General features: G+C 39.1%; 1 protein-coding gene across 7 annotated transcripts in view; it reads left to right on the top strand.

Annotated features, from left to right (window-relative positions):
- lrrfip1a (leucine rich repeat (in FLII) interacting protein 1a) overlaps window positions 1-22,179 on the top strand; it is a 65,737-nt gene that overhangs the window by 12,353 nt on the left and 31,205 nt on the right. For 6 of the 7 annotated variants that reach the window (XR_008754306.1, XR_008754305.1, XM_055879033.1 and 3 more), the window contains exons 2-4: window positions 87-173; window positions 17,831-17,875; window positions 18,538-18,588. Coding sequence is in view for 5 of the 7 variants with exons in the window: in XM_055879033.1 (XP_055735008.1) it covers window positions 87-173; window positions 17,831-17,875; window positions 18,538-18,588 (183 nt within the window). In the remaining 2 variants the exon portion in view is untranslated. The remainder of the gene's footprint in view (window positions 1-86; window positions 174-17,830; window positions 17,876-18,537; window positions 18,589-22,179) is intronic. The other variant, XM_055879032.1, reaches the window with a different exon arrangement.

Below are 22,179 nucleotides of genomic sequence, written 5' to 3'. Positions count from 1 at the left end.
TAAACTAATGATCTCTCTCATTCTCCCTTGCTCCCTATTCATCTTCCATTTCCTTCTCCCTGTTTTCATCTTTCTCTCTAACTTAGGCAGAGGGCAGGCTTGCTCTGAAGAAGGCGGCCAGGGCAGAGGCCAGAGAAATCCGTATGAAGGAGCTGGAGAGACAACAGGAGGAGGTATAACTAAAGAGCACTACATTACACCCCAATACACACACAATGTACACACTTATGTTATAGAGCACATAGAACACATGCACACAAACATGCATGCACATAGTATCCATAACTACAGAACAACTACAGTTCGATAATGACAGACAAAATCAGACCTGCTGTAGTAAGGTACCTTACAAAGACTTAATCCCAAAACTACCCCAAGCTTTAGGCACCATGACCCATGTCACATGACCAAGGAGTCAGGTCGGGAAGCGGTGTCTGTTATTAAAGACAAAAGGCATTTACTGTGAACAGTGTTTCATTCTTAAACGTCCTGTGCCAGGGTGGGTCCAGTGGTGACTAGTGTTAATGGTGTACCATGATCTCGAATGCACAGCTGGTAATTTCTAGAATGCACAGCTGGTAATTTCTACCAAACAAATTAGCCTACACTCTTAAGTCATAGTGCGAGACTTTGGCAACTAAGCCCTTTTTCCACTTATTCAGTCAGAAGAAGTCATGGATACTATTTTTATGTCTGCGTGCAGTTTGAAGGAAATTGCTAACTAGCGTTAGCGCAGTTGCTAACTACATATATTTAGCACAACTGCTAACTAGTGTTAGCACAATGACTAAGTCTTCTCTAATGTTATTTAGCAATCGCTTGTGAAACTACCTTCAAACTACACACAGACAAACAAAAATGAATTGCCAAAAAGTCATATTATCCCTTTAACACCATGAGTATAATCAACAGCCAAGAATATTATCATTAGATCTAGGAAATAAGGGATCCTAGTTTTGCCTTTTGGACCCATCATTTCTTAATAAGATTAGTCTAATCTTAGTACCATGTGCTCCAGAATATTCTATCTAGTTGCCAGCTTAGTGCATTTGGAAGGTATTCAGACCCCTTAACTTTTTCCACATTTTGTTACATTAGAACCGTATTCTAAAATGTATTAAATAGTTTTGTTTCCCTCATCAATACCCCATAATGACAAAGCAAAAGCAGGTTTTTAGAAATGTTTGCAAATGGGGGGGTTTACATGGCTCATCACGTTCTAGCGACTCCTTGTGGCAGGCCGGGTGCCTGCAGGCTGACCCTGTCACCAGTTGAAGGTGTTTCCTCTGACACATTGATGTGGCTGCCTTCCGGGTTAAGCTGCGCGGTTAGGCGGGTAATGTTTCGAAGGATGCATGACTCTACCTTCGTCTCTCCCGACCCTGTTGGGAGGATCTCTGCTGTGCTCCGTTCATCTTTCCCTCAAGCCTGACTAGTCTCCCAGTCCCTGCTGCTGAAAACATCCTCACAGCATGATGCTGCCACCTATGCATCACCGTAGGGATGGTTTTTGCTTGGTGGAGTTCTGCAGAGATGGTTGTCCTCAGATTGACCATCGGGTTCTTGTTCACCGCCCTGACCAAGGCCCTTCTCCCCCGATTGCTCAATTTGGCTGGGCAGGAAGCTCAAGGAATAGTCATGGTGGTTCCAAACTTCTTCCATTTAAGAATGATGGGGGCCACTGCTCTTGGGGACCTTCAATGCCGCAGACATTTTAGGCCGTCTCCTCCAGCTAGACGGCGGACGTAAAGGTAAAGTAAAGGTAATGGCGGACTGAACGAAGTTATGTAGAGCACCTCAAGATAAAACATAATATTCGAAATATCTGCTAAATAGACTAAAATATTGGCACTACATAATCTGGTGAGTGATAAACCTTCAATCTGGATAATAACACAAAACAAATCCTAAGACTAGAGACATTTATCGACAAATATTACGAACACAGACAACAACCAAACATGACGGAGAATAAGACAGGGGAACCGTTTACAAAACGCAAGCGAGATTCTTCGACAGATACTGACGATTTAATATTCTCACCACCGGGAATGGTAAAGGTCGAAACTGATCTGTTAAAATCAATAAATGACAAACTGAGTTTACTTGAATTACTTAGTAAGGATATAAAAGAGTTAAAGGCAAGCCTAGAGATGAGTGATGAAAAAGCTGCGACATTGGAGAAGGAAACACACGCGCTAAAAGGGACAGTCAATAAGATTCAAACCGAAATGAATGGAATGAAAAACGAGAACATCGTTCTGAAGGAAGCCTTACTGGAGATTCAAACTAGATCCATGAGAGAGAATTTGGTACTTACAGGTATCCAAGAAAAAGAAGGAGAAGTTCCTGAATCTATAGTTAGAGAGTTCCTCCGTACAGCGCTTCAGATTCCATGCGAAGTTGTCGACAAAATCCAACTTGAACGTGTTCACCGCTTCGGACAGAGAGGGCAGAGGTACGAACGCCCAATCGTTGCAAAATTTGCTTCATTTAAAGATAAAATAATGGTTAAAAGCCTAGGTAAAAGACTTGCTGGGACCAAAATTGGCATGAATGATCAGTTTCCGAAAGAAATTGCAGAACGGCGCAAAGTTCTGTATCCAATTTTCAAAGAAAACAGATTAAAAGCGAAACGAGTAGCTCTCGTCGTTGATAAACTATATATTGATAACCAGTTGTTCAGAGACACAAAGACTACTCCATGGTTATTTTAAAATTTACAAAATTCTCATAGACGAGGAAAATAAACACAATTCAAGCCCGGTTACTGATTGTAACAATACAACAAAAAATATAGCTTTTTTATAAATCTTCACATATAACTAATTGAACACACAAGCACTATTTTTACACAGTGAAGATAAAAACTAAGTAAACAGAAGGCACAGTATGTGTGGATGGTATGGTTTGTGTTTATTTTATTTTTTATCTTATTTGTTATGTTTGGAAAGTTGAGTGAGTGAGTAATGAAATGGTTGCATATCCCAGAGCCAATGTATTGCTGTGAGCCGGGTATGAGAGGGCTTTCAATGTTGTTCAGATGATGGATATACTTTTATAATGAATTATACGTCTTATTTATTTATTGTCCTATCATGGAAAACTACATTTTTTTTATCTTAATAAATTATATCTAATTATTATCCTATTTTAATGGTACTGTCTATGGCCCTATACCCTAGACACCCACCTGAATGACCCAGATATTAAGGAGAAGTCCCTAACTGTTTTATGTGCTCGCTGTAAGCGGTCTATATGCAGCTAAAATGAGGTCAGAGACCAAGAGCAGCACTGCCCCCTCAAGATTCTGAGCCTGCTTGGCAGGGTTGGTCCTGCAAAGCCAAAGCCCCCTAAAGGGAGAGGAAAATATACAAGGAATTTCTCAAAGCTGCTAATGAGAACCTTGACGACCTTGTACCTAGCCGGTGGGGATTCCGGTGGGGTACCCCCACCCAGGCAGTGGCAGTGCTGGCAACACTAGCTGCAGTAACCCATGGGGAGGGGGTCACACTCGGACATTCAGAGAGGGGGTATATTATTGTGGCCCTGGTGGCACAGAATCAAGGTCGGACTGCATGGAGATGCGTGGGGACATGGTCATGACTGGTGGCCGTATTGTGGGTGTTTTTTTCAGGAATAGGGTGTACATTTGACGGCCATTATCTAGGATATGACAATGGTAAATAAATTTCAATTTTTGCTTATTTTTTTGCGCGGTCTTGCAGGCCTTCTCATGCAGCTGCAACTGCAATGGCATTTGGAAATCATGACCCATCTTGAGTTGGGCTCTGGGATGGTGCAACTGTTGAGAAAGTGAGCTTATGGTTGTGTGGGGGTAAGGGCTGAGTGTGTATGTGTGTATCCCACAACTGTTGCGAAAGAAGAAGTAAAAGATGTAAGGTACAATAGAGGATGATCCACAGCTATATATAATACAAATCGAGGTGACGGCAATGGAAATGCATATGGCAATTGATTTACTTCAATTCGGTAAATGGAACTGTATGCTCTTTTCAAAGAATGGATCCCAGTCGGTTCAGGGCTATGGGATACAGGGGGTCGAGGGTGGTCTGCCGGGCATTGGGATGACAAGCCATCTCGAGATGAGGCCTTTTAGCGGGTGGAATAGTAGGGACCAATTGGAGGTTTACTTAGTAGAAATGCAAATATCATGGTACAACTATATAGACACTCAATCATTATGTTACTTTTTAATAGTACGTTTACAAAAATATATTCTGATTAAAAGAATGAAAGGTGTGTCTCATGGTAAGTGGTGAAATAAGTATAGCCAGTTACAATTGTAATGGCTTAGCAGATAATAAGAAAAGACGATCAGTATTTACCTGGCTAAAAGAGAAGGATTATAATATTTATTGTTTACAGGAAACCCATTCAACAGTTTTAGATGAAGTTTTGTGGAAAAAGAACTGGGTGGGCAAAATATATTTCTCCCATGGGCAAAGAAATTCAAAAGGGGTGATCTTAATTAACAATAATTTTGATCCAAATGTGCAAATTGTCCAAACAGATCCTCAAGGTAGATGGATTATTTTAAATATGTTATTGGACAATAAACAAATATGGCTTGTTAACCTATACGGTCCGAATAATGATGATCCAAGCTTCTTTGAAAATATATATAAGAACTTATCAACTCTACAAGCAACACTAGACTCTATTATTATAATGGGAGATTTTAATACGGTCTTAAATAGCTCTATAGACCGGAAAGGAAATCACACTACAAATTATCACCCTCAGGCACTTAAGGAAATCATGAATGTCATGGATATATTGGAATTAGTGGATATATGGAGACTTAAATACCCTGATTTAGTGAGATATACATGGCGGAGGCTGAATCAAGCTAGTCGTCTTGACTACTTTCTTATTCCATTCTCTCTGGCACCAAAAGTTAAAAAAGTGTTGATAGGGGATAGAATGCGGTCGGATCATCACATAATTGGCATATATATTTCTCTTACAGAATTTCCACGTGGGCGAGGATATTGGAAATTTAATCAAAGTCTACTAGATGATAAATTGTTTAGAACTAGGACAGAAGATTTTATAACTGACTTTTTCAGACATAACATAGGTACAGCAGATCCCCTTATTGTATGGGACACTTTTAAGTGTGCCTTTAGAGGCCATGCAATTCAGTACTCATCTATAAAACAAAAGCAATTTAGATCAAAAGAGTCCATATTAACAAAGGAAATTGAAGGACTAACAGTACAGTTAGATAGCAATAAAAACGGTACCATAGAGGCACAGAATAATTTAGAGGAAAAACAAAAAGAAATGGAGGAACTTATTCAAGAAAGATCCAGCGTAATATATTATAAAAATAAAGCGAACTGGATGGAATATGGGGAAAAATGCACCAAATTCTTTTTCAATCTTCAATATAGAAATGCTACCAAAAATGTTTTATTAAAACTTGTGACAAATGATGGAGTCACGCATGATTCACCAAATGATATTTTGAAAGAGGAAGTAAAGTACTTTAAGAATATGTTTTCGTTTCAGGCTCCTCCATCTCCACTAACTGAAACTAATTGTATGGATTTTTTTCCTATTAATAATGTAAAATTAACATCTGAACAGAAAGACTCATGTGAAGGCCAAATTACAGAGGAGGAACTGCTTGTTGCAATTGGGGCCTTTAAAGATGGGAAAACTCCAGGGCTGTATGGCATACCAGTGGAAGTATACAAAACGTTTTTTGATATACTCAAAGGACCATTATTAACTTGTTTTAACCACTCCTATATAAATGGTAGATTATCAGACACACAACAAGAAGGTCTGATATCGTTATTACTGAAACAGGACCCAAGTGGTATATATAAAGATCCAGTCCAATTAAAAAATTGGAGACCTCTTACACTTCAGTGTTGTGATGCAAAAATCCTAGCAAAATGCTTGGCGCATAGAATAAAAAAAGTTTTGTCAGATATTATTCATCCTAATCAGACAGGTTTTTTACATGGACGATACATTGGAGATAATATAAGGCAAGTACTGGAAACAATAGAACACTATGAGATATCGGGGACACCAGGCCTGGTTTTCATAGCTGATTTTGAAAAGGCTTTTGATAAAGTACGACTGGAGTTTATATATAAATGCCTAGAATATTTCAATTTTGGGGAATCTCTTATAAAATGGGTTAAAATTATGTATAGTAACCCTAGGTGTAAAATAGTAAATAATGGCTACATCTCAGAAAGTTTTAAACTATCTAGAGGAGTAAAACAAGGTTGTCCACTATCGGCATATCTATTTATTATTGCCATCGAAATGTTAGCTGTTAAAATTAGATCAAACATTAATATTAAAGGATTAGAAATCCATGGCTTAAAAACTAAGGTGTCATTGTACGCTGATGATTCATGTTTTCTTTTAAAACCACAACTAGAGTCTCTCCAGGGCCTCATAGAGGATCTAGATACCTTTGCTATCCTCTCTGGATTAAAACCAAATTATGATAAATGTACCATATTACGTATTGGATCACTAAAAAATACACATTTTATATTGCCATGTAGTTTACCAATTAAATGGTCTGACGGAGATGTGGACATACTCGGTATAAAAATCCCAAAAGAAAGAAATGATCTCACTCCAATAAATTTTTATAGAAAGTTAGCAAAAATAGATAAGATCTTGCTACCATGGAAAGGAAAATACCTGTCTATTTGTGGAAAAATCACCCTAATTAACTCTTTAGTCATATCACAGTTTACCTATTTGCTTATGGTTTTGCCTACACCTAGTGACCTGTTTTTTAAATTATATGAACAAAAAATATTCAATTTTATTTGGAACGGCAAGCCAGATAAAATTAAAAGGGCCTATTTATATAACGAATATGAATTCGGAGGGCAGAAATTATTAAATATTAAAGCATTAGACCTCTCACTAAAGGCATCGGTCATACAAAAGTTATACTTAAATCCAAACTGGTTCTCTAGTAAACTGGTACGAATGTCTCATCCTATGTTCAAGAAGGGCCTTTTTCCCTTTATTCAGATTACACCTGCTCATTTTCGGTTGTTTGAAAAGGAAATGATCTCCAAAATATCCTTATTCTTTAAACAAGCCTTAGAAAGTTGGTTGCAATTTCAGTTTAATCCACCTGAAAGGACGGAACAAATAGTACAACAAATATTGTGGTTAAATTCAAATATAATAATTGATTAAAAAAAATGTATTTATCGAAGAAATGTTTAAAAAAGGTATAATTTTTGTGAATGATATCATAAATAGGACTGGTGGAGTTATGTCACACATGCAGCTAACACAGACATATGGAAAAGTCTGCTCTACCCAAAATTACAACCAATTAATTGCAGCATTACCACAAAAATGGAAGAGGCAAGTAGAAGGGGAAAAAAGTAAGGAACTTGTATGTCGGCCCTGTATTAAAGAACAAAAATGGTTAAAGAAAAGTGTGATAAATAAAAACATATACCAATTTCATTTAAGGATCAAAAAACTAACAGCTGTGCCATACAAATTGCAAAATAGTTGGGAAGAGATTTTCGATGTACCCATTCCATGGCACATGGTTTATGAATTGATACGCAAAACAATGCCGGATTCAAAACTTCGAATTTTTCAATATAAATTACTGTACAAAATTCTTGCAACTAATAGAATGTTATATATATGGGGTATACATTCATTAGATCATTTATTTTGGTATTGTCCATATGTAGCTCGTTTTTGGTCACAGGTCCAGGAATGGCTGAAGAATTGCAACATTTGCCTAAAACTAACGCTACAGATAGCAATACTGGGGGATTTGAAAAGCCATAGTCAATCAATCAATAATATAATAATTATTTTGGCAAAGATGTTTATTTTTAATTTACAATCTGTAGAAGCTATGAGAATAGGAAGGTTCAGGTCTTTTGTGAAGCATCACAGCACAGTTGAGAAATGTATGGCAAATAGAAATCCGAAATGGATGATGTTGGAAGATAGATGGGAGGGGTTGGGTGGAGCTGAAGGGTGGGACTAATAACAAGATAAACAATATAGGGCATACGGGATCTGTGAAATGTGTATAGGTGCGGAGCTTTTGTGAAATAGCACAGTTACAAGTGGAAATAAAATTGGATGGACAACAGAAATAGAGAAAGGACTAAGAACAAATAAGAGAGAACTATTGTAAAGTGGACTGTGTCTGTAAGATAGGTATAAGATGTAGAAATTGAAGGTAAAAGCAGAAGTGTTTATAAGTTTACTCCAATTGGGGGATTGGTGGTAGGGTCGCGGGGAATAATAATAAAGGCATATTCTTTAAAAAAGTATGTATGTCTATATAGGTATGTGTATGTATATATGTGTATATGTATGCATACGTATATGGATATATATATTTACCCAAAAAAATATGGGGGAATGGAAATGATGCAGACAATTACATTGGAAGCAACATTCTTTCCGCAATACTAAGCTGATCCACCCCTAAAAAAAAAAAAAAAAAAAAAAAAATGCTGCAGACATCTTTTGGCACTCTTACCCAGATCTTTAACTCAACACAATCCTGTCTCGGAGCTCTACGGACAATTCCTTCGACCTCATGGCTTGGTTTTTGCTCTGACATGCACTCTCAGATGTGGGACATTTATATAGAGCTGTGTGTGCCTTTCCAAATCATGTAAAATTAAATGAATTTACCACATGTGGACTCCAATCAAGTTGTAGAAACTACTCAAGAATGGTCATTGGAAACAGGATGCACCGGAGCTCAATTTCGAGTCTCAACTGTTGAATACTTATGCAATTAAACTTTGTTCATTTGTAATACATTTGAACATTTCATAACCTGTTTTCGCTTTGTCATTTTGGGGTATTGTGTAGATTGGGGATTTTTATTTAATCAATTTTAGAATAAGGCTGTGAAGTAACAAAATGTGGAAAAATTGAAAGGGTCTGAATACTTTCCGAATGCGCTGTATGCTCAAATAAACCCAGGATTGATTATACTATGTATTTCAATTAAATGTTTCAAGTAAAATATCACACCTTTTTTGTTGTAGTGGGGACAGTGACATTATCTTTATACTTTAATCATTTCTATGTTTAGCTCACATACACATTAGAAGTATGCATCAAGGTTCTGTAATAGATAAATGTGGCAAATGTTTATTTTGTTATATTTACAGCGCCATTTATCAGTCGTGTGTGTGTGTGTACACACACTACCATTCAAAAGTTTGGGGTCACTTAGAAATGTCCTTGTTTTTGAAAGAAAATGCATTTTTTTGTCCATTTTAAAATAACATCAAATTGATCAGAAATGCAGTGTAGATGTTGTAAATGGCTATTGTAGCTGGAAACTGCTTTTTTTTAATGGAATATCTACATGGGTGTACAGAGTTCCATTATCAGCAACCATTACTCCTGTGTTCCAATGGCACATTGTGTTAGCTAATCCAATTTTATCATTATCAAGGCTAAATGATCATTAGAAAACCCTTTTGCAATTATGTTGGCACAGCTGAAAACTGTTGTGCTGATTTTAAAGAAGCAATCAAACTGTTCCTTTAGACTAGTTGAGTATCTGGAGCATCAGCATTTGTGGGTTCGATTACATGCTCAAAAAGATCAAGAATCAAGAATATTAACTGTACTTTGAAAGCTCACCAGCCTTAGTGCATCAAGCAACAATTACTAGCATAGGCCTACTGGTCTTTTGGTATGTCAAAATTGACATTGATTGTTTGCATTTGGAATTTGTTTTAAAATGTATTACATAGTAAAAATGTGGTGTAGCCTCAATAAATAGACAAAGATTTGTAGTTGAACAAAGTCATTGCATGTAGGCTATAGATATTTGTTTTTACTTGACTTGTGACATGCTGTTAGAATGCACGACTTGGACTTGACTCGATCCGTCCTGCTTGGGACTCGACTCTGACCTTGTGACTTGAATAATAGTGACTTAGTCCCACCACTGTGAGTTTGTCATTATATTTAGCATTTGTCCCATTTTAGATGTGAAAAATGCCAGCTATGAGACACTCAAAAGACACGTGGTGGAGCAAATGGCACCGTCCCTGTGTTATGGTATAGACATGAGCAGGTGCGTCATTTGGACTAACTATTGAGGAAAGTTGACACAACCATTTCAACCATCTCCCCCTATCAAGCAATGTTTGAAATATGTTCTACCCTCTCGTGGCTTTGAGTCAGTGACTCAATTAACACAGATTAACCGTCAGTGTCCAGAATTAGTCTGGTCAGGAAGTTTGTGTGTAGTTTAAACCCTCAATCCAAGCCTCAAAGGAGCTTAGTGGTCTGTGCTCGTTAGTGAAGCCTCTAGTTGACTAACAGTGGTTTGCTCCAACGACGTTGAGTCTGAACAACACGAGCAGAGGGTGGCTATGCTTTCTGCTACTGTCCGGATGCTAACTTTAGGAGATGTACTGTTCAACTGGATGAAACTCTCAAGGCAGAAGTGGATTACTAGCTGTATCTGTACAGTAGCGCTAACCTGAATCATCAGGTCGTCGTTGTAGCGTCATCTGACCTGGGAACTTTCAACCTCCCTGATCCCATTTGCAAGCCAGGCCGTCATCATTGGCGACGTCTGTATGGCACACGCTACGTTTGCATCGTGACAGCAGCAGGACGGCCGGGCGGCGGTTGGCAGGGAGGGGGATCCGGGCTGCCCTTAGTGGGCGTCCGGGGACCCCTCCAAATAGAAAGGTGAGCTCGGTATGTTGGAAGCTAGTTGGGACGTGAAGCGGGAGGTACAGTACCTAAGCTTATTGTGTGAATGTAACTCATCTGATTAATGGACTTGCGCTGCGCGAGGCAAGTTAAGTATTTGTGTTTTATATACTCTTGAAAAATTAAGTAACGCTTTTCATTCTTGACCAAAAATGGACACGCTCTCTGTATAGTGATGTTGGTCTTTCGATGCTGTACACATGACATTGTCATGCCTAGCTTTATCCGCAACATTATATTCCATTTAGTGTGACTCGAGCCTTTTCTTCCACCAGCTGTGCTGCGTGGGCTACATGCAGTTTATAAAAGGGATGTAATTTGGGTGTTTTTTGTGGCTTTTATTAAGGTCTTTTGGTCACCCCCACAGTGCACAACAAGCAATGAGGAAGTCTATTGCGGCTAGGGTAAGTTAAAAAAATAAAAATAATTAAAGTAAATTCAACAAGTGAAATCACCAATTATGTGAAGTGCACCAGTCCCTCCTGCAGCAAAGCACCCCCACAACATGATGCTGCCACCCCCGTGCTTCACGGTTTGGATGGTGTTCTTCGGCTTGCAAGCATCCCCCTTTTTCCTCCAAACATAACGATGGTCATTATGGCCAAATAGTTCTATTTTTGTTTCATCAGACCAGAGGACATTTCTCCAAAAAGTACGATCTTTGTTCCCATGTGCAGTTGCATATCGTAGTCTGGCTTTTTTATGGCGGTTTTGGAGCAGTGGTTTCTTCGTTGCTGAGCGACCTTTCAGGTTATGTCGATATAGGACTCGTTTTACTGTGGATATAGATACTTTTGTACCTGTTTCCTCCAGCATCTTCACAAGATTCTTTGCTGTTGTTCTGGGATTGATTTGCACTTTTTGCACCAAAGTAAGTTCATCTCTAAGAGACAGAACGCGTCTCCTTCCTGAGTATGATGGCTGTGTGGTCCCATGGTGTTTATGCTTGCGTACTATTGTTTGTTCAGATGAATGTGGTACCTTCAGGCGTTTGGAAATTGCTCCCAAGGACGAACCAGACTTGTGGAGGTCTACGAATTGTTTTTCTGAGATCTTGGCTGATTTATTTAGATTTTCCTATGATGTCAAGCAAAGAGGCACTGAGTTTGAAGGTAGGCCTTGAAATACATCAACAGGTACACCTCCAACTGACTCAAATGATGTCAACTAGCCAATCAGAAGCTTCTAAAGCCATGACAATTTTCTGGAATTTTCCAAGCTGTTTAAAGGCACAGTCAACTTAGTGTATGTAAACGTCTGACCCACTGGATTTGTGATACAGTGAAATAATCTGTAAACAATTGTTGGAAAAATGATGTGTCATGCACGAAGTAGATGTCCTAACCGACTTGCCAAAACTATAGTTTTAACAAGAAATTTGTGGAGTGGTTGAAAAACGAGTTTTAATGACTCTAAACTTCCGACTTCAACTGTATGAAGGGCCTACATGAATCAACTTTCACAGTGAATGCTTTTGTTTCTAGGTTATGTGCTAGTTAGTTGAACTTTGCTAAATGCTTTAAAAAATATTGTGCCTAATGCAAGCCTTCCTGTTAGATTGCAAAGCAGCACACAATTGAGCTAAATGTTTGGATATTAAATGCATGTCAAGTGCAGGTGTGCTGTTTATCACATCTGAAGACTGGGGGCCATTTAGGACGTCATCTACTGTGGATCGCTAAAATATTATAATGATACTTCATCAATTCAAATTTTATGGTGACACTATTTCAAAGATGGTTTGGTATGGTTTAAAAACTTGGGAACCAAGCTTGAGCTATCGGTGTGGCGGGTTGTCGCCCGGACTTGTTGAAATATCTTCATGCCTAGAAAAAAGAAACTCCAGGCTTCAGTCATAACTGTCAATTTATATATATATTTTTTAAATTAATTACACAGGGCAGTTTGGGGGGGGGGTCCCTTCTGGAATAACAGACATTCTGGGGTAATAAATGCATAACCAACGTTCTCTAGTAATACTAGTCCGTGTGAATAGGGTTTAAGTAGATGTTGGCAGAATACTGATCTCTGCAGATTTGGAGCTGTGTGTGACCTGTGTGTGGGTGACCTGTACTCAATTTACAGCGGGCAAACAAGTTTGCTGTTATTCAGTCTGAATGCACATAAGTGTTTCTTCTATTTTCCCTACTCTCACTTCGCTTATTCGATATTATGCTTACTGATAGCTTGCTAGCAAACATCCTCACCTATTGATTTATCATAGTAGCAGGCTAACATGAGGCAGCAGAAATCTCAATGATCAGACTGAGAAGTGATCGGGTGAAATATGAAGCGATTGAATGGAGATCGCTTTGCTCTATCCAATCAGAGCAGCAGGATCAATGTACAGCCCACCCTTCTCTTTACACACAGGCTAACTAGCCAGTTGATTTATTGACAACATGGTGCACCTCCCCTCCGGTGGCTGTCTTCTTGGTGTTCACAATTTTTCATAATCATTACACTTTTGTTCTAAATTGAATCTCCTTACTCATCATCAATATTCAAATGTAGTTGTAAGGTCGCGTGCACGATTGTTGGTAAACAGGCTCTCTACTTTTCTGTTCGTGACTTAAAAATTCTGCCAACAGTGCAATGTAAAATGCAACTGTTTAGAAGTCGGGGAAGGAGGAGGACATTGCTTTCGAAATGGCAGATTTAAAAAAAATGACAATCAAATGGCAGGGGGAGTTGGCATATGGCTGTTCTAGTATTTAAAGTATGAGGAGCACTGTTGGCTTGGTATTGGGGGGAGAGATTTTGTCTCCGCAGTCGCAGCTTGTAGACGGAGCTCAAAGGTACAATGTATAGAACAGATAATTGAAACCGGTAGTTGAACCAGATCAGTAGGAGTATCTTGTTTTGGTTTGCTTATTTGCTCACGTAGGCGTCCACCAAGACCAGATCAGTTTGTACAAGTAAACCGGAGGCTATTTAGAAGAGACTCTTCAAACACTTTAAGTAACCACGCATATTGAGTTCATCCGACTTCATTTGGTGATTGCAATCACTAATACATTTCATAATTAATTAATTCATAAGCCTGTAAAAACATTTGTTTAAGTTGGAAAAGCAGAATATAGATTTAAGTTGTCCAAATGGACAATAAAAAAAAAAATCATACAAATTACAATATCAAAAAATTACTACCCACCACTGCGACCTGTATGCTCTCGTTGGCTGGTCCTCGCTACATATTCGTTGCCAAACCCACTGGCTCCAGGTCATCTATGTATTGCTAGGTAAAGCTCCGCCTTATCTCAGCTCACTGGTCACCATAGCAACACCCACCCGTAGCACCCGCTCCAGCAGGTCTATTTCACTGGTCATCCCCAAAGCCAACACCTGCTTTGGCTGCCTTTCCTTCCAGTTCTCTGCTGCCAATGACTGGAACGAATTGCAACAATCACTGAAGTTGGAGACTCGCATCTCCCTCACTAACTTTAAGCATCAGCTGTCAGAGCAGCTTACTGATTGCTGCAGCTGTACACAGCCCATCTATAAATAGCCCATCCAAAAAACTACCTACCTCATCCCATATTTGTTTTTGTTTTTCTGCTCTTTTGCACACCAGTATTTCTACTAGCACATCCTCATCTGCACATCTATCACTCCAGTGTTGATTTGTTAAATTGTAATAACTTCATCACTATGGCCTATTTATTGCCTTACCTCCTTACGCTATTTGCACACACTGTATATAGACTTTTTCTATTGTGTTATTGACTGTATGTGTGTTAATTCCATGTGTAGCTCTGTGTCTGTGTCGAACTGCTTTCCTTTATCTTGGCCAGGTCGCAGTTGTAAATGAGAACTTGTTCTCAACTGGCCTACCTGGTTAAATAAAGGTGAACTATTTTTTTTTATTTAAAAAAAATACTTAGATCAGAATTGCGTCAGTGTCCTCCGGATGCGATGTGTTGGACACTTCTCCCAATCTCAGCAGAGCTCGTGGAAGTAGAATTATTTTTAGCAATAACCTGTCTCCGTGTGGCCCTTACTCTACTGTACTGTTGTCTATCCTATGTAGCTTTACATACCGAATACAGATTTCCTTTCTTTTCTTTCTCTCTCGGTCTATCTATTTTCTATTCTCTTTCTGTATCCCAATGTCACTTGTTTCTTTCTTTCCCTTTGTTTCCCTGATTCCTCCTCCATTACCCAGGCTGCTTCAATAGATCTTTCAGGTTCAGAAGGAAGGCTTGTTGCTACTTGCTTTTTAAAATGTATTTCCTGTACTTTTTTTTCTAATTTCATTATCATCTTGTAAAAATGTGCTTGAATTTAAATGCTAAGTAGTAAAAAAAATAAAAAATAAAAAAAATGCATTCCCATATAAATGTTGTACACACCTACTCATTTCAGTGTTTTTCTTATTTTTAGTATTTTCTTCATTGTAGAATAATAGTGAAGACATCAAAACAATGAAATAACACTTGGAATGGAATCATGGAATCATGTAGTAACCAAAGAAGCGTTAAACAAATCAAAATATATTTGAGATTCTTCAAAGTAGCCACCCTTTGCCAGCTTTTGTAAACTCTTAGCATTCTCTCAACCAGCTTCACCTAGAATGCTTTTCCAACAGTCTTGAATGAGTTCCCACATATGCTGAGCACTTGTTGGCTGCTTTTCATTCACTCTGCGTTCTAACTCATCCCAAACCATCTCAATTGGGTTGAGGTTGGGTGATTGTAGAGGCCAGGTCATTTGATGCATCACTCTCTTTCTTGGTCAAATAGCCCTTACACAGCCTAGAGGTGTGTTGGGTCGTTGTCCTGTTGGAAAAACAAATTTATAGTCCCACTAAGCGCAAACCAGATGGGATGGTGTATCGCTGCAGAATGCTGTGGTAGCTATGCTGGTTAAGTGTGTCTTGAATTCTAAGGAAATCACAGACGGTATCACCAGCAAAGCACCATCACACCACCACCTCCATGCTTCACGGTGGGATCCACATGCGGAGATCATCCGTTCACCTGATCTGCGTCTCACAAATACAAGGCGGTTGGAACCAAAAATCTCTAATTTGGACTCATCAGTCCAATGGACAGATTTTCACCGGTCTAATGTCCATTGCTTGTGTTTCTTAGCCCAAGCAAGTCTTCTTCTTAATGTTGTCCTTTTAATAGTGGTTTCTTTGCAGCAATTAGACATGAAGGCCTGATTTCACGCATTCTCCTCTGAACAGTTGATGTTGAGATGTCTGTTACTTGAACTCTGAAGAATTTATTTGGCCTGTGATTTTTGAGGCTCTAATGAACTTATCCTCTGCAGCAGAGGTAACTCTGTCTTCCTTTCCTGTGGCGGTCCTCATGAGAGCCAGTTTCATCATAGCGCTTGATGGTTTTTGCGACTGCACTTGAAGGAACTTTCAAAGTTCTTGAAATGTGCCTTATTGACTGACCTTCATGTCTTAAAGTAATGATGGACTGTCGTTTCTATTTGCTTATTTGAGCTGTTCTTGCCTTTTAATATGGACTTGCCCTATATGGTAAAAGGCAATCTTCTGTATACCACCCCTAACTTGTCACAACACAACTGATTGGCTCAAATGCATTAAGAAGGAAAGACATTCCACAAATTAAATTTTAACAAGGCATACCCGTTAATTGAAATGCATTCCAGGTGACTACCCCATGAAGCTGGTTGAGAGAATGCCAAGAGTGTGCAAAGCTGTCATCAATGCAAAGGGTGGCTACTTTAAAGAATCTCAAATATAAAATCTATTTTGATTTACCACTTTTTTTTGGTTACTAAATGATTCCATATGTGTTATTCATTCATAGTTTTGATGTCTTCACTATTATTCTATAATGTAGAAAATGGTAAATGTAAAGAAAAACCCTTGAATGAGGAGGTGTCCAAACTTTTGACTGGTACTGTAGCTCGATAATAATGAAAGTCTGAGCTGTGAGTGTCCTTCCTCCACCCTTCCTCTCCTGCTCTTTCCTCAGAAATATTATGGCTTGGAGAGCAAAGTAGACAGTGACTGGGGACACGTCACGCAATGGATGGTACAGTCACTTCCTGGTTATGGGGGTCAATAACAAGAATTAATATTTGGCAAACCTATGTATCGCTGAATGAATTAGCTGTGCTAACAGTTGTGGAATCATTTTTTTGATTAATGCATTATGGAAATGTTCTCATTTTGAATATTCAAAACTGTTAAAAGTGCCAGTGGTATAATATCAGTTGTTAGCCACAGGGCATAGCTGAGATTTAAAAACATGGGCTTTCCTCTTAAACCTGTGTTGCATTTGCTTTTTGTTTTTTATCCAAGATGCTTTTTTGTGTGCAATGTGCCTTTTTTTAGCTGAGAAGTTCTAGAGCGGATTGTTGATTTTTTTATATAAGGTCGCACATCTAATGATGATCCAGTTGTTCAGAACATGTATGTGCATGCTGAATGGGTTTGGATCTGTATGTCCTATCCCTTTTGTGTGGACTGCCTGGGTTTTGATTATCCTGTTGTACTGCCTACAGTTTACCTGGGTGGTTCAGATCCACCAGACTGGACACTGTGACATGCGTGTCTTGTCATAGTGTGTATTTAAAAGATATACCGAAACGATGGGACGGTATCGGACATCAGTACCAAGTAACCAACCACGGGCATGTAGGAGGTATGAGAGGTGCCGCTGCAGGACAGAAGCTAATCTGTGTGTGTGACCATGTTTACCGGTTGGGTGACAGGATTACAATCCATGGCCATAGTGATATGTTGAACTGCATGCACGGCTGCCTAGGGAATGGATGCAGTGCACTTGACCATTGATAATGGTTCACTTTCAAAGATGAGCAGGCAGTTACCCTTCTCTTTCAATTCTCCTCAGTTTAATAGCCACAGTGAGTTGACTTGGACGAAGTGAGCATACGTGCTAGAAGTCTTTCTTTGGAATCATTGTGTGTTTTTGCATGTAAGTGTGCTGTTTGGGTTCTTGCTGAAACCCCTCTCTGACATGTTTATATGAACACCTATGTTGACCTTGTCCAAAGTGTCACCTCCTGTCCTGTCACTTGACCCTTAATCTCTCTGTGTCCTCTTTTTTCCTTTTGGTTTCTCCAGGAGGACAGTGAGAGGGACTCTCGCCCCTCACAGAGACATACCTCGGTGTGTATTATTTTCCCCCTTTTTAAACCTTCTCTCCATCATCTGAAAAAAGCAGCTTTAATTTCTTGGAACCTTTACTGGATACCTTGAACTCGGGTGCTGGAGAGTCATAATGTCAGCCGGCTTTTGTTCCGGTCAGACACTGATCCACTTGAGTCAAATGATGATCTTATTATCCTGTTAGTCAATGCACTCGAATAGAGTTCCAATATCCAATCCATACTAGCATACTATTTGGTATGGGTCGATTGGCAATACATTGCCTTATATCATGTAGTAGGCTTGTTGGAATGTATGTCAAGTCATTGTGTGGCCCACTCTGACTCCAGTGCCCTGAGCCATTGAGCTGTGTGCTCAGGCACATCATCTGGGCTGGACAGCCAGTCAGGGAGCAGAGAGCAAGAGGTCAAAGGTCACAGTCATCGTCATTTTATAGACCGAGGAGAGATCCTGTTTCAATGAACCATGTTAAACACCAAGGTTGGGGTCAATTTCGATTCAAAAAGTGAACTGAAATTCCAATGTTCTTGTTTCAAAAAATGAATTGGCATTTCAGTTTACTTCCTGAATTGACTGTTTAACCACAGGTCAATAGTAAACATTTTCTTCCAAATACAGATGTTGTACTGGGAAATAAAATCAACTCTTTGTTTCCCACACAGATCTCAGACGATGATGAGCCGATGCCGGTGGGCAGCCGAGGCAGTGCGAGGGTCAGTATCACTCAAACTCCGCCATCTTTATTTTCAAACCTATGGCACAAACTCTGACCCTGTTAGTTAAGAGACTTGAGGTAGAAATGACCCCTGACCTCAGATCCAGGATCAGATTTTCTAGTTCCACATCCTAACTGTAGCCATTAGGACAGTAAAAATAAACATCTGACCCTGGACCAGTGGTTAGGGGCAATTTCTATTAACCTGCGTAAAGAGATGCACGTGAATGTTTCCATAGCTGCTCACAAGGGGGTTGCAAGTACAACCATCACTTGGTGCTTAAACCCTTGGTGACGATGCTTTTATGTCATTGAGCAGTCGGATCTTGATGCAATAGAGGCCTACGGAGGAGTGGTAAGAGCTAACCCTTGCATGCCATAATGGTTCTTTTGTCGGTAACATTAGTTTTTATAATTTAAACACTATTCAGAGCAAGGCAAAGATGGAGTACCAATATACGACAGTCCTCTTAGGAGAAAATTAAGTATACTAGGATCAGGCACCAATTATGCCCCGGTAGTTTTTGCTCTTAGCGACGGCAAAATAGCTTCACAGGAAGACCTACAGATTGTTCGGTTGGCTCATTATTTACATGAACTCAAACCTTCCATCAGTTGAACTGCTGACGTGATAGTTACTAACCATGTGTGTTTGGAAGATTGGATAGGGGTGCAGTGTTGGGTTCGTGTGTCTGTGCGTGTCACAAACATTAGCATGGAGGACTAATTGTGTTCAGACATAATGGTGTGTGTGCGCAATGGAGAAAGTTGGCACGGCTGTGTGACACAAAGCCTGACTAATTGACATTTGTGTTCTAAAGTTGAGTTGCATGTTCTATTACCATTTACCATCTGCACTACTAATGATTGCAACTCTGAGCCATGTGTTTCAATGCTTAGTACCTAAACAAACACTTGTATTAGGTCATTTTCACACACAGTTCTAAGCTATAATTCGAATTAGTTTGATTATTTGTTACATTGTATTTTTTTCCCCATTTGGCCCAGTTGGTTTTAATATTTCCAAATGTCAAACTGAAATGCCTACACAAAACAAGTAATTTGTTTATTGGAGAAAAATTATCACGTTAAATCCACCTATGATTATCAAGAAGCATAAATTGCGCGTCTCATACTTAAGATTTAATTTCGCTTTGGTCTTCCAATAATATGCGGGAGGAAACAGAGCCTTAGCCGCTCTAACTGTGATGTGATGTGACTAGCCTAGATCCCCGGTATAGCCCCCGTCTCCCCTAATATGCATAGGATGCGCTCATAAATGTGCTGCTGCTTACACAATGTTTGAGGTATGTGCATTTCAACAAATGCTCACAGCCAGCCAATAATACTGCGTGCCTCTGATTATTTTCCTGTGTTCTAACCTGCAGCGAACCGCACTACGGTACGAATGGATTTGGATGTTGTTTTGTGCGCTCCCGATTGCAGATAGTTCGGTTAGTTTGGACTGGTGTGAATACTCTAAGGGGGAAACGCACCAGAGTTTGGAAAATCCAAACCAATTTGTTGGGAAAGCCTCCTTACATTCAATTTTTACTTAATCACAATTCTGTTTGTACACTTGTTTACCTGGATATGCTTCTGAATAAAACCTATTCGAAACAAGCCATTACACTTCGTTATTATCATGGCTTTTAGTTAGTATTATTATTCAGGTTATTACTTTTATAAACATGAATCACCAAATTTAAGATATGCCAGGTTGGAGAGGATCTGTCACATTTTCGTATATAGGCCTACCTTGTCCTTGTCCGTTGGCTTTTGTGCATATATATTTTGTTAATACATATCCTATTTTGACGCACAAAGCCAGTGGTAAACAAGAAGTTCCGATCGAACTTACTGTACAGCAGCAATCACTTCACTTTTGGTTGTTCCTATTTTATTGGAGAAGTAACTGCACTGGAGAAAATCGGCTATGATTGTCACTGTGTCATGTAGACTAGCAAGCATGATCTGAGAGCACTGCCTCGAATAATGTAATGTTGTGTGTGTGTGTGTTTGACATCCGATCCCACCCCTGCAGGGCTCTTTATATGAGGACAGTGCACAGTGGGTCTCGAAGGGTCATCCGCTCCAGTTCTCGTGTAAGACTCCCATTGTGTAACAGAATTGCGCAGAGACTCCGATTTTTCACTTAAAATGTATGCCAAACAAAAACCATTGATTTCAAAGTTTAACAAACCATACAACTCTAAGGACTACCGTTCACAATTTACACTGGACATTTCACAAAACACATTTAATGGAAGAAATGTGCAGATGCAACGTTTGGTAACTGAATTTTTTTGCAAAAACTCCATCTTTTTTTTGTGTCCACGTTTAACCAAAAACTCTAATATCTGCTCCGAATTAAGATTCAACTATGTCTTCTGAAATAATGGGGTGTCACTGTGACATGACACATTGACAAAATTGAACTACAGTAAGTGAATTGGATTTACACTAGTTAACGGAATTGCGGTAATGGAATTTCATCATGGGTCCCTGATCTGTACTACACATGCATAATTATGGATATGAATGTCATTCTCTTCATGGTGATGTGTCATAAATAGGTACACAAAGGTAGAAATATGTAATATCCTCCTTTGCATATTTGGGTATTATTCTACACATCAGCTATTATTTTAATGAGCTCTGCCCCCAAACAAGACCAAATTTCGTTGGACCGGACCAAATCTGAACCAATCATTGAAGTCTGTTTCACTAGTTTGGACATCAAAGTATAGTAAAGTACAGCTACAGAAGAGTAGAGTACATTTATAGTACTGAACTCTACTCAAAGAAAAGTAGAGGTGCTGTCCAAATGTGTGAACCCGACTGTGGTTTGTCTCTACTATGATTTCCCATTGTAGCCAATTCCATTGCAAAAAATCCATTCAGATTTTTGGGAAATGCCGCTACTGATTTTGCTAACGGAATTTGTAGTTTTAATAACTTCATTGATATCAGTAAACACATGAACTAATTGATAGATCTATATTTACTTTTTCTTTCTGTGAACTTTCATTATCTTCTCTCTCATGAGGGAGAGAGGTTTGAGAACATCTTAAAGATATGTTGGTTTTTGGTAATGGATTCTCAAGGCAATGTTTCTTAAGTTATCTATTAGTTAGGGCTGTGACAGTAATTGAATAACCGACGGTTATGGATGAACACCGTCATGAAAATAAAATGACTGTCAACTGTTTCAGTAGGGCAATTTTTTTTTGTTTTTTACTTTATTTTCATGTAGATGGACTTTACCTAATAACGGGAGTGTTTACAAATGATTATAAGCAATTGTCTAAACCAGGGGTGTCAAACTCATTCCACGGAGGGCCTAGTGTCTGCAGGTTTTTGTTTTTTCCTTTCAATAAAGCCCTAGACAACCAGGTGTGGGGAGTTCCTAACTAATTAGTGATGTTAATTCATCAATCAAGTATAAGGGAGGAGCGAAAACCCGCAGACACTCGGCCCCCCGTGGAATGAGTTTGACACCTGTGGTCTAAACGTTCTACAGCTCCTCCTCTTTCCAACTGTCTTTTGATGCACAAGCAGCTAATCCGCTAGGGGGTGCAGACCGCTA

This window comes from Salvelinus fontinalis, chromosome 23 (assembly GCF_029448725.1).
Source record: "Salvelinus fontinalis isolate EN_2023a chromosome 23, ASM2944872v1, whole genome shotgun sequence".
Classification (NCBI taxonomy): Eukaryota; Metazoa; Chordata; class Actinopteri; order Salmoniformes; family Salmonidae; genus Salvelinus; species Salvelinus fontinalis.
This window is presented reverse-complemented; position numbering and strand designations above follow the sequence as displayed.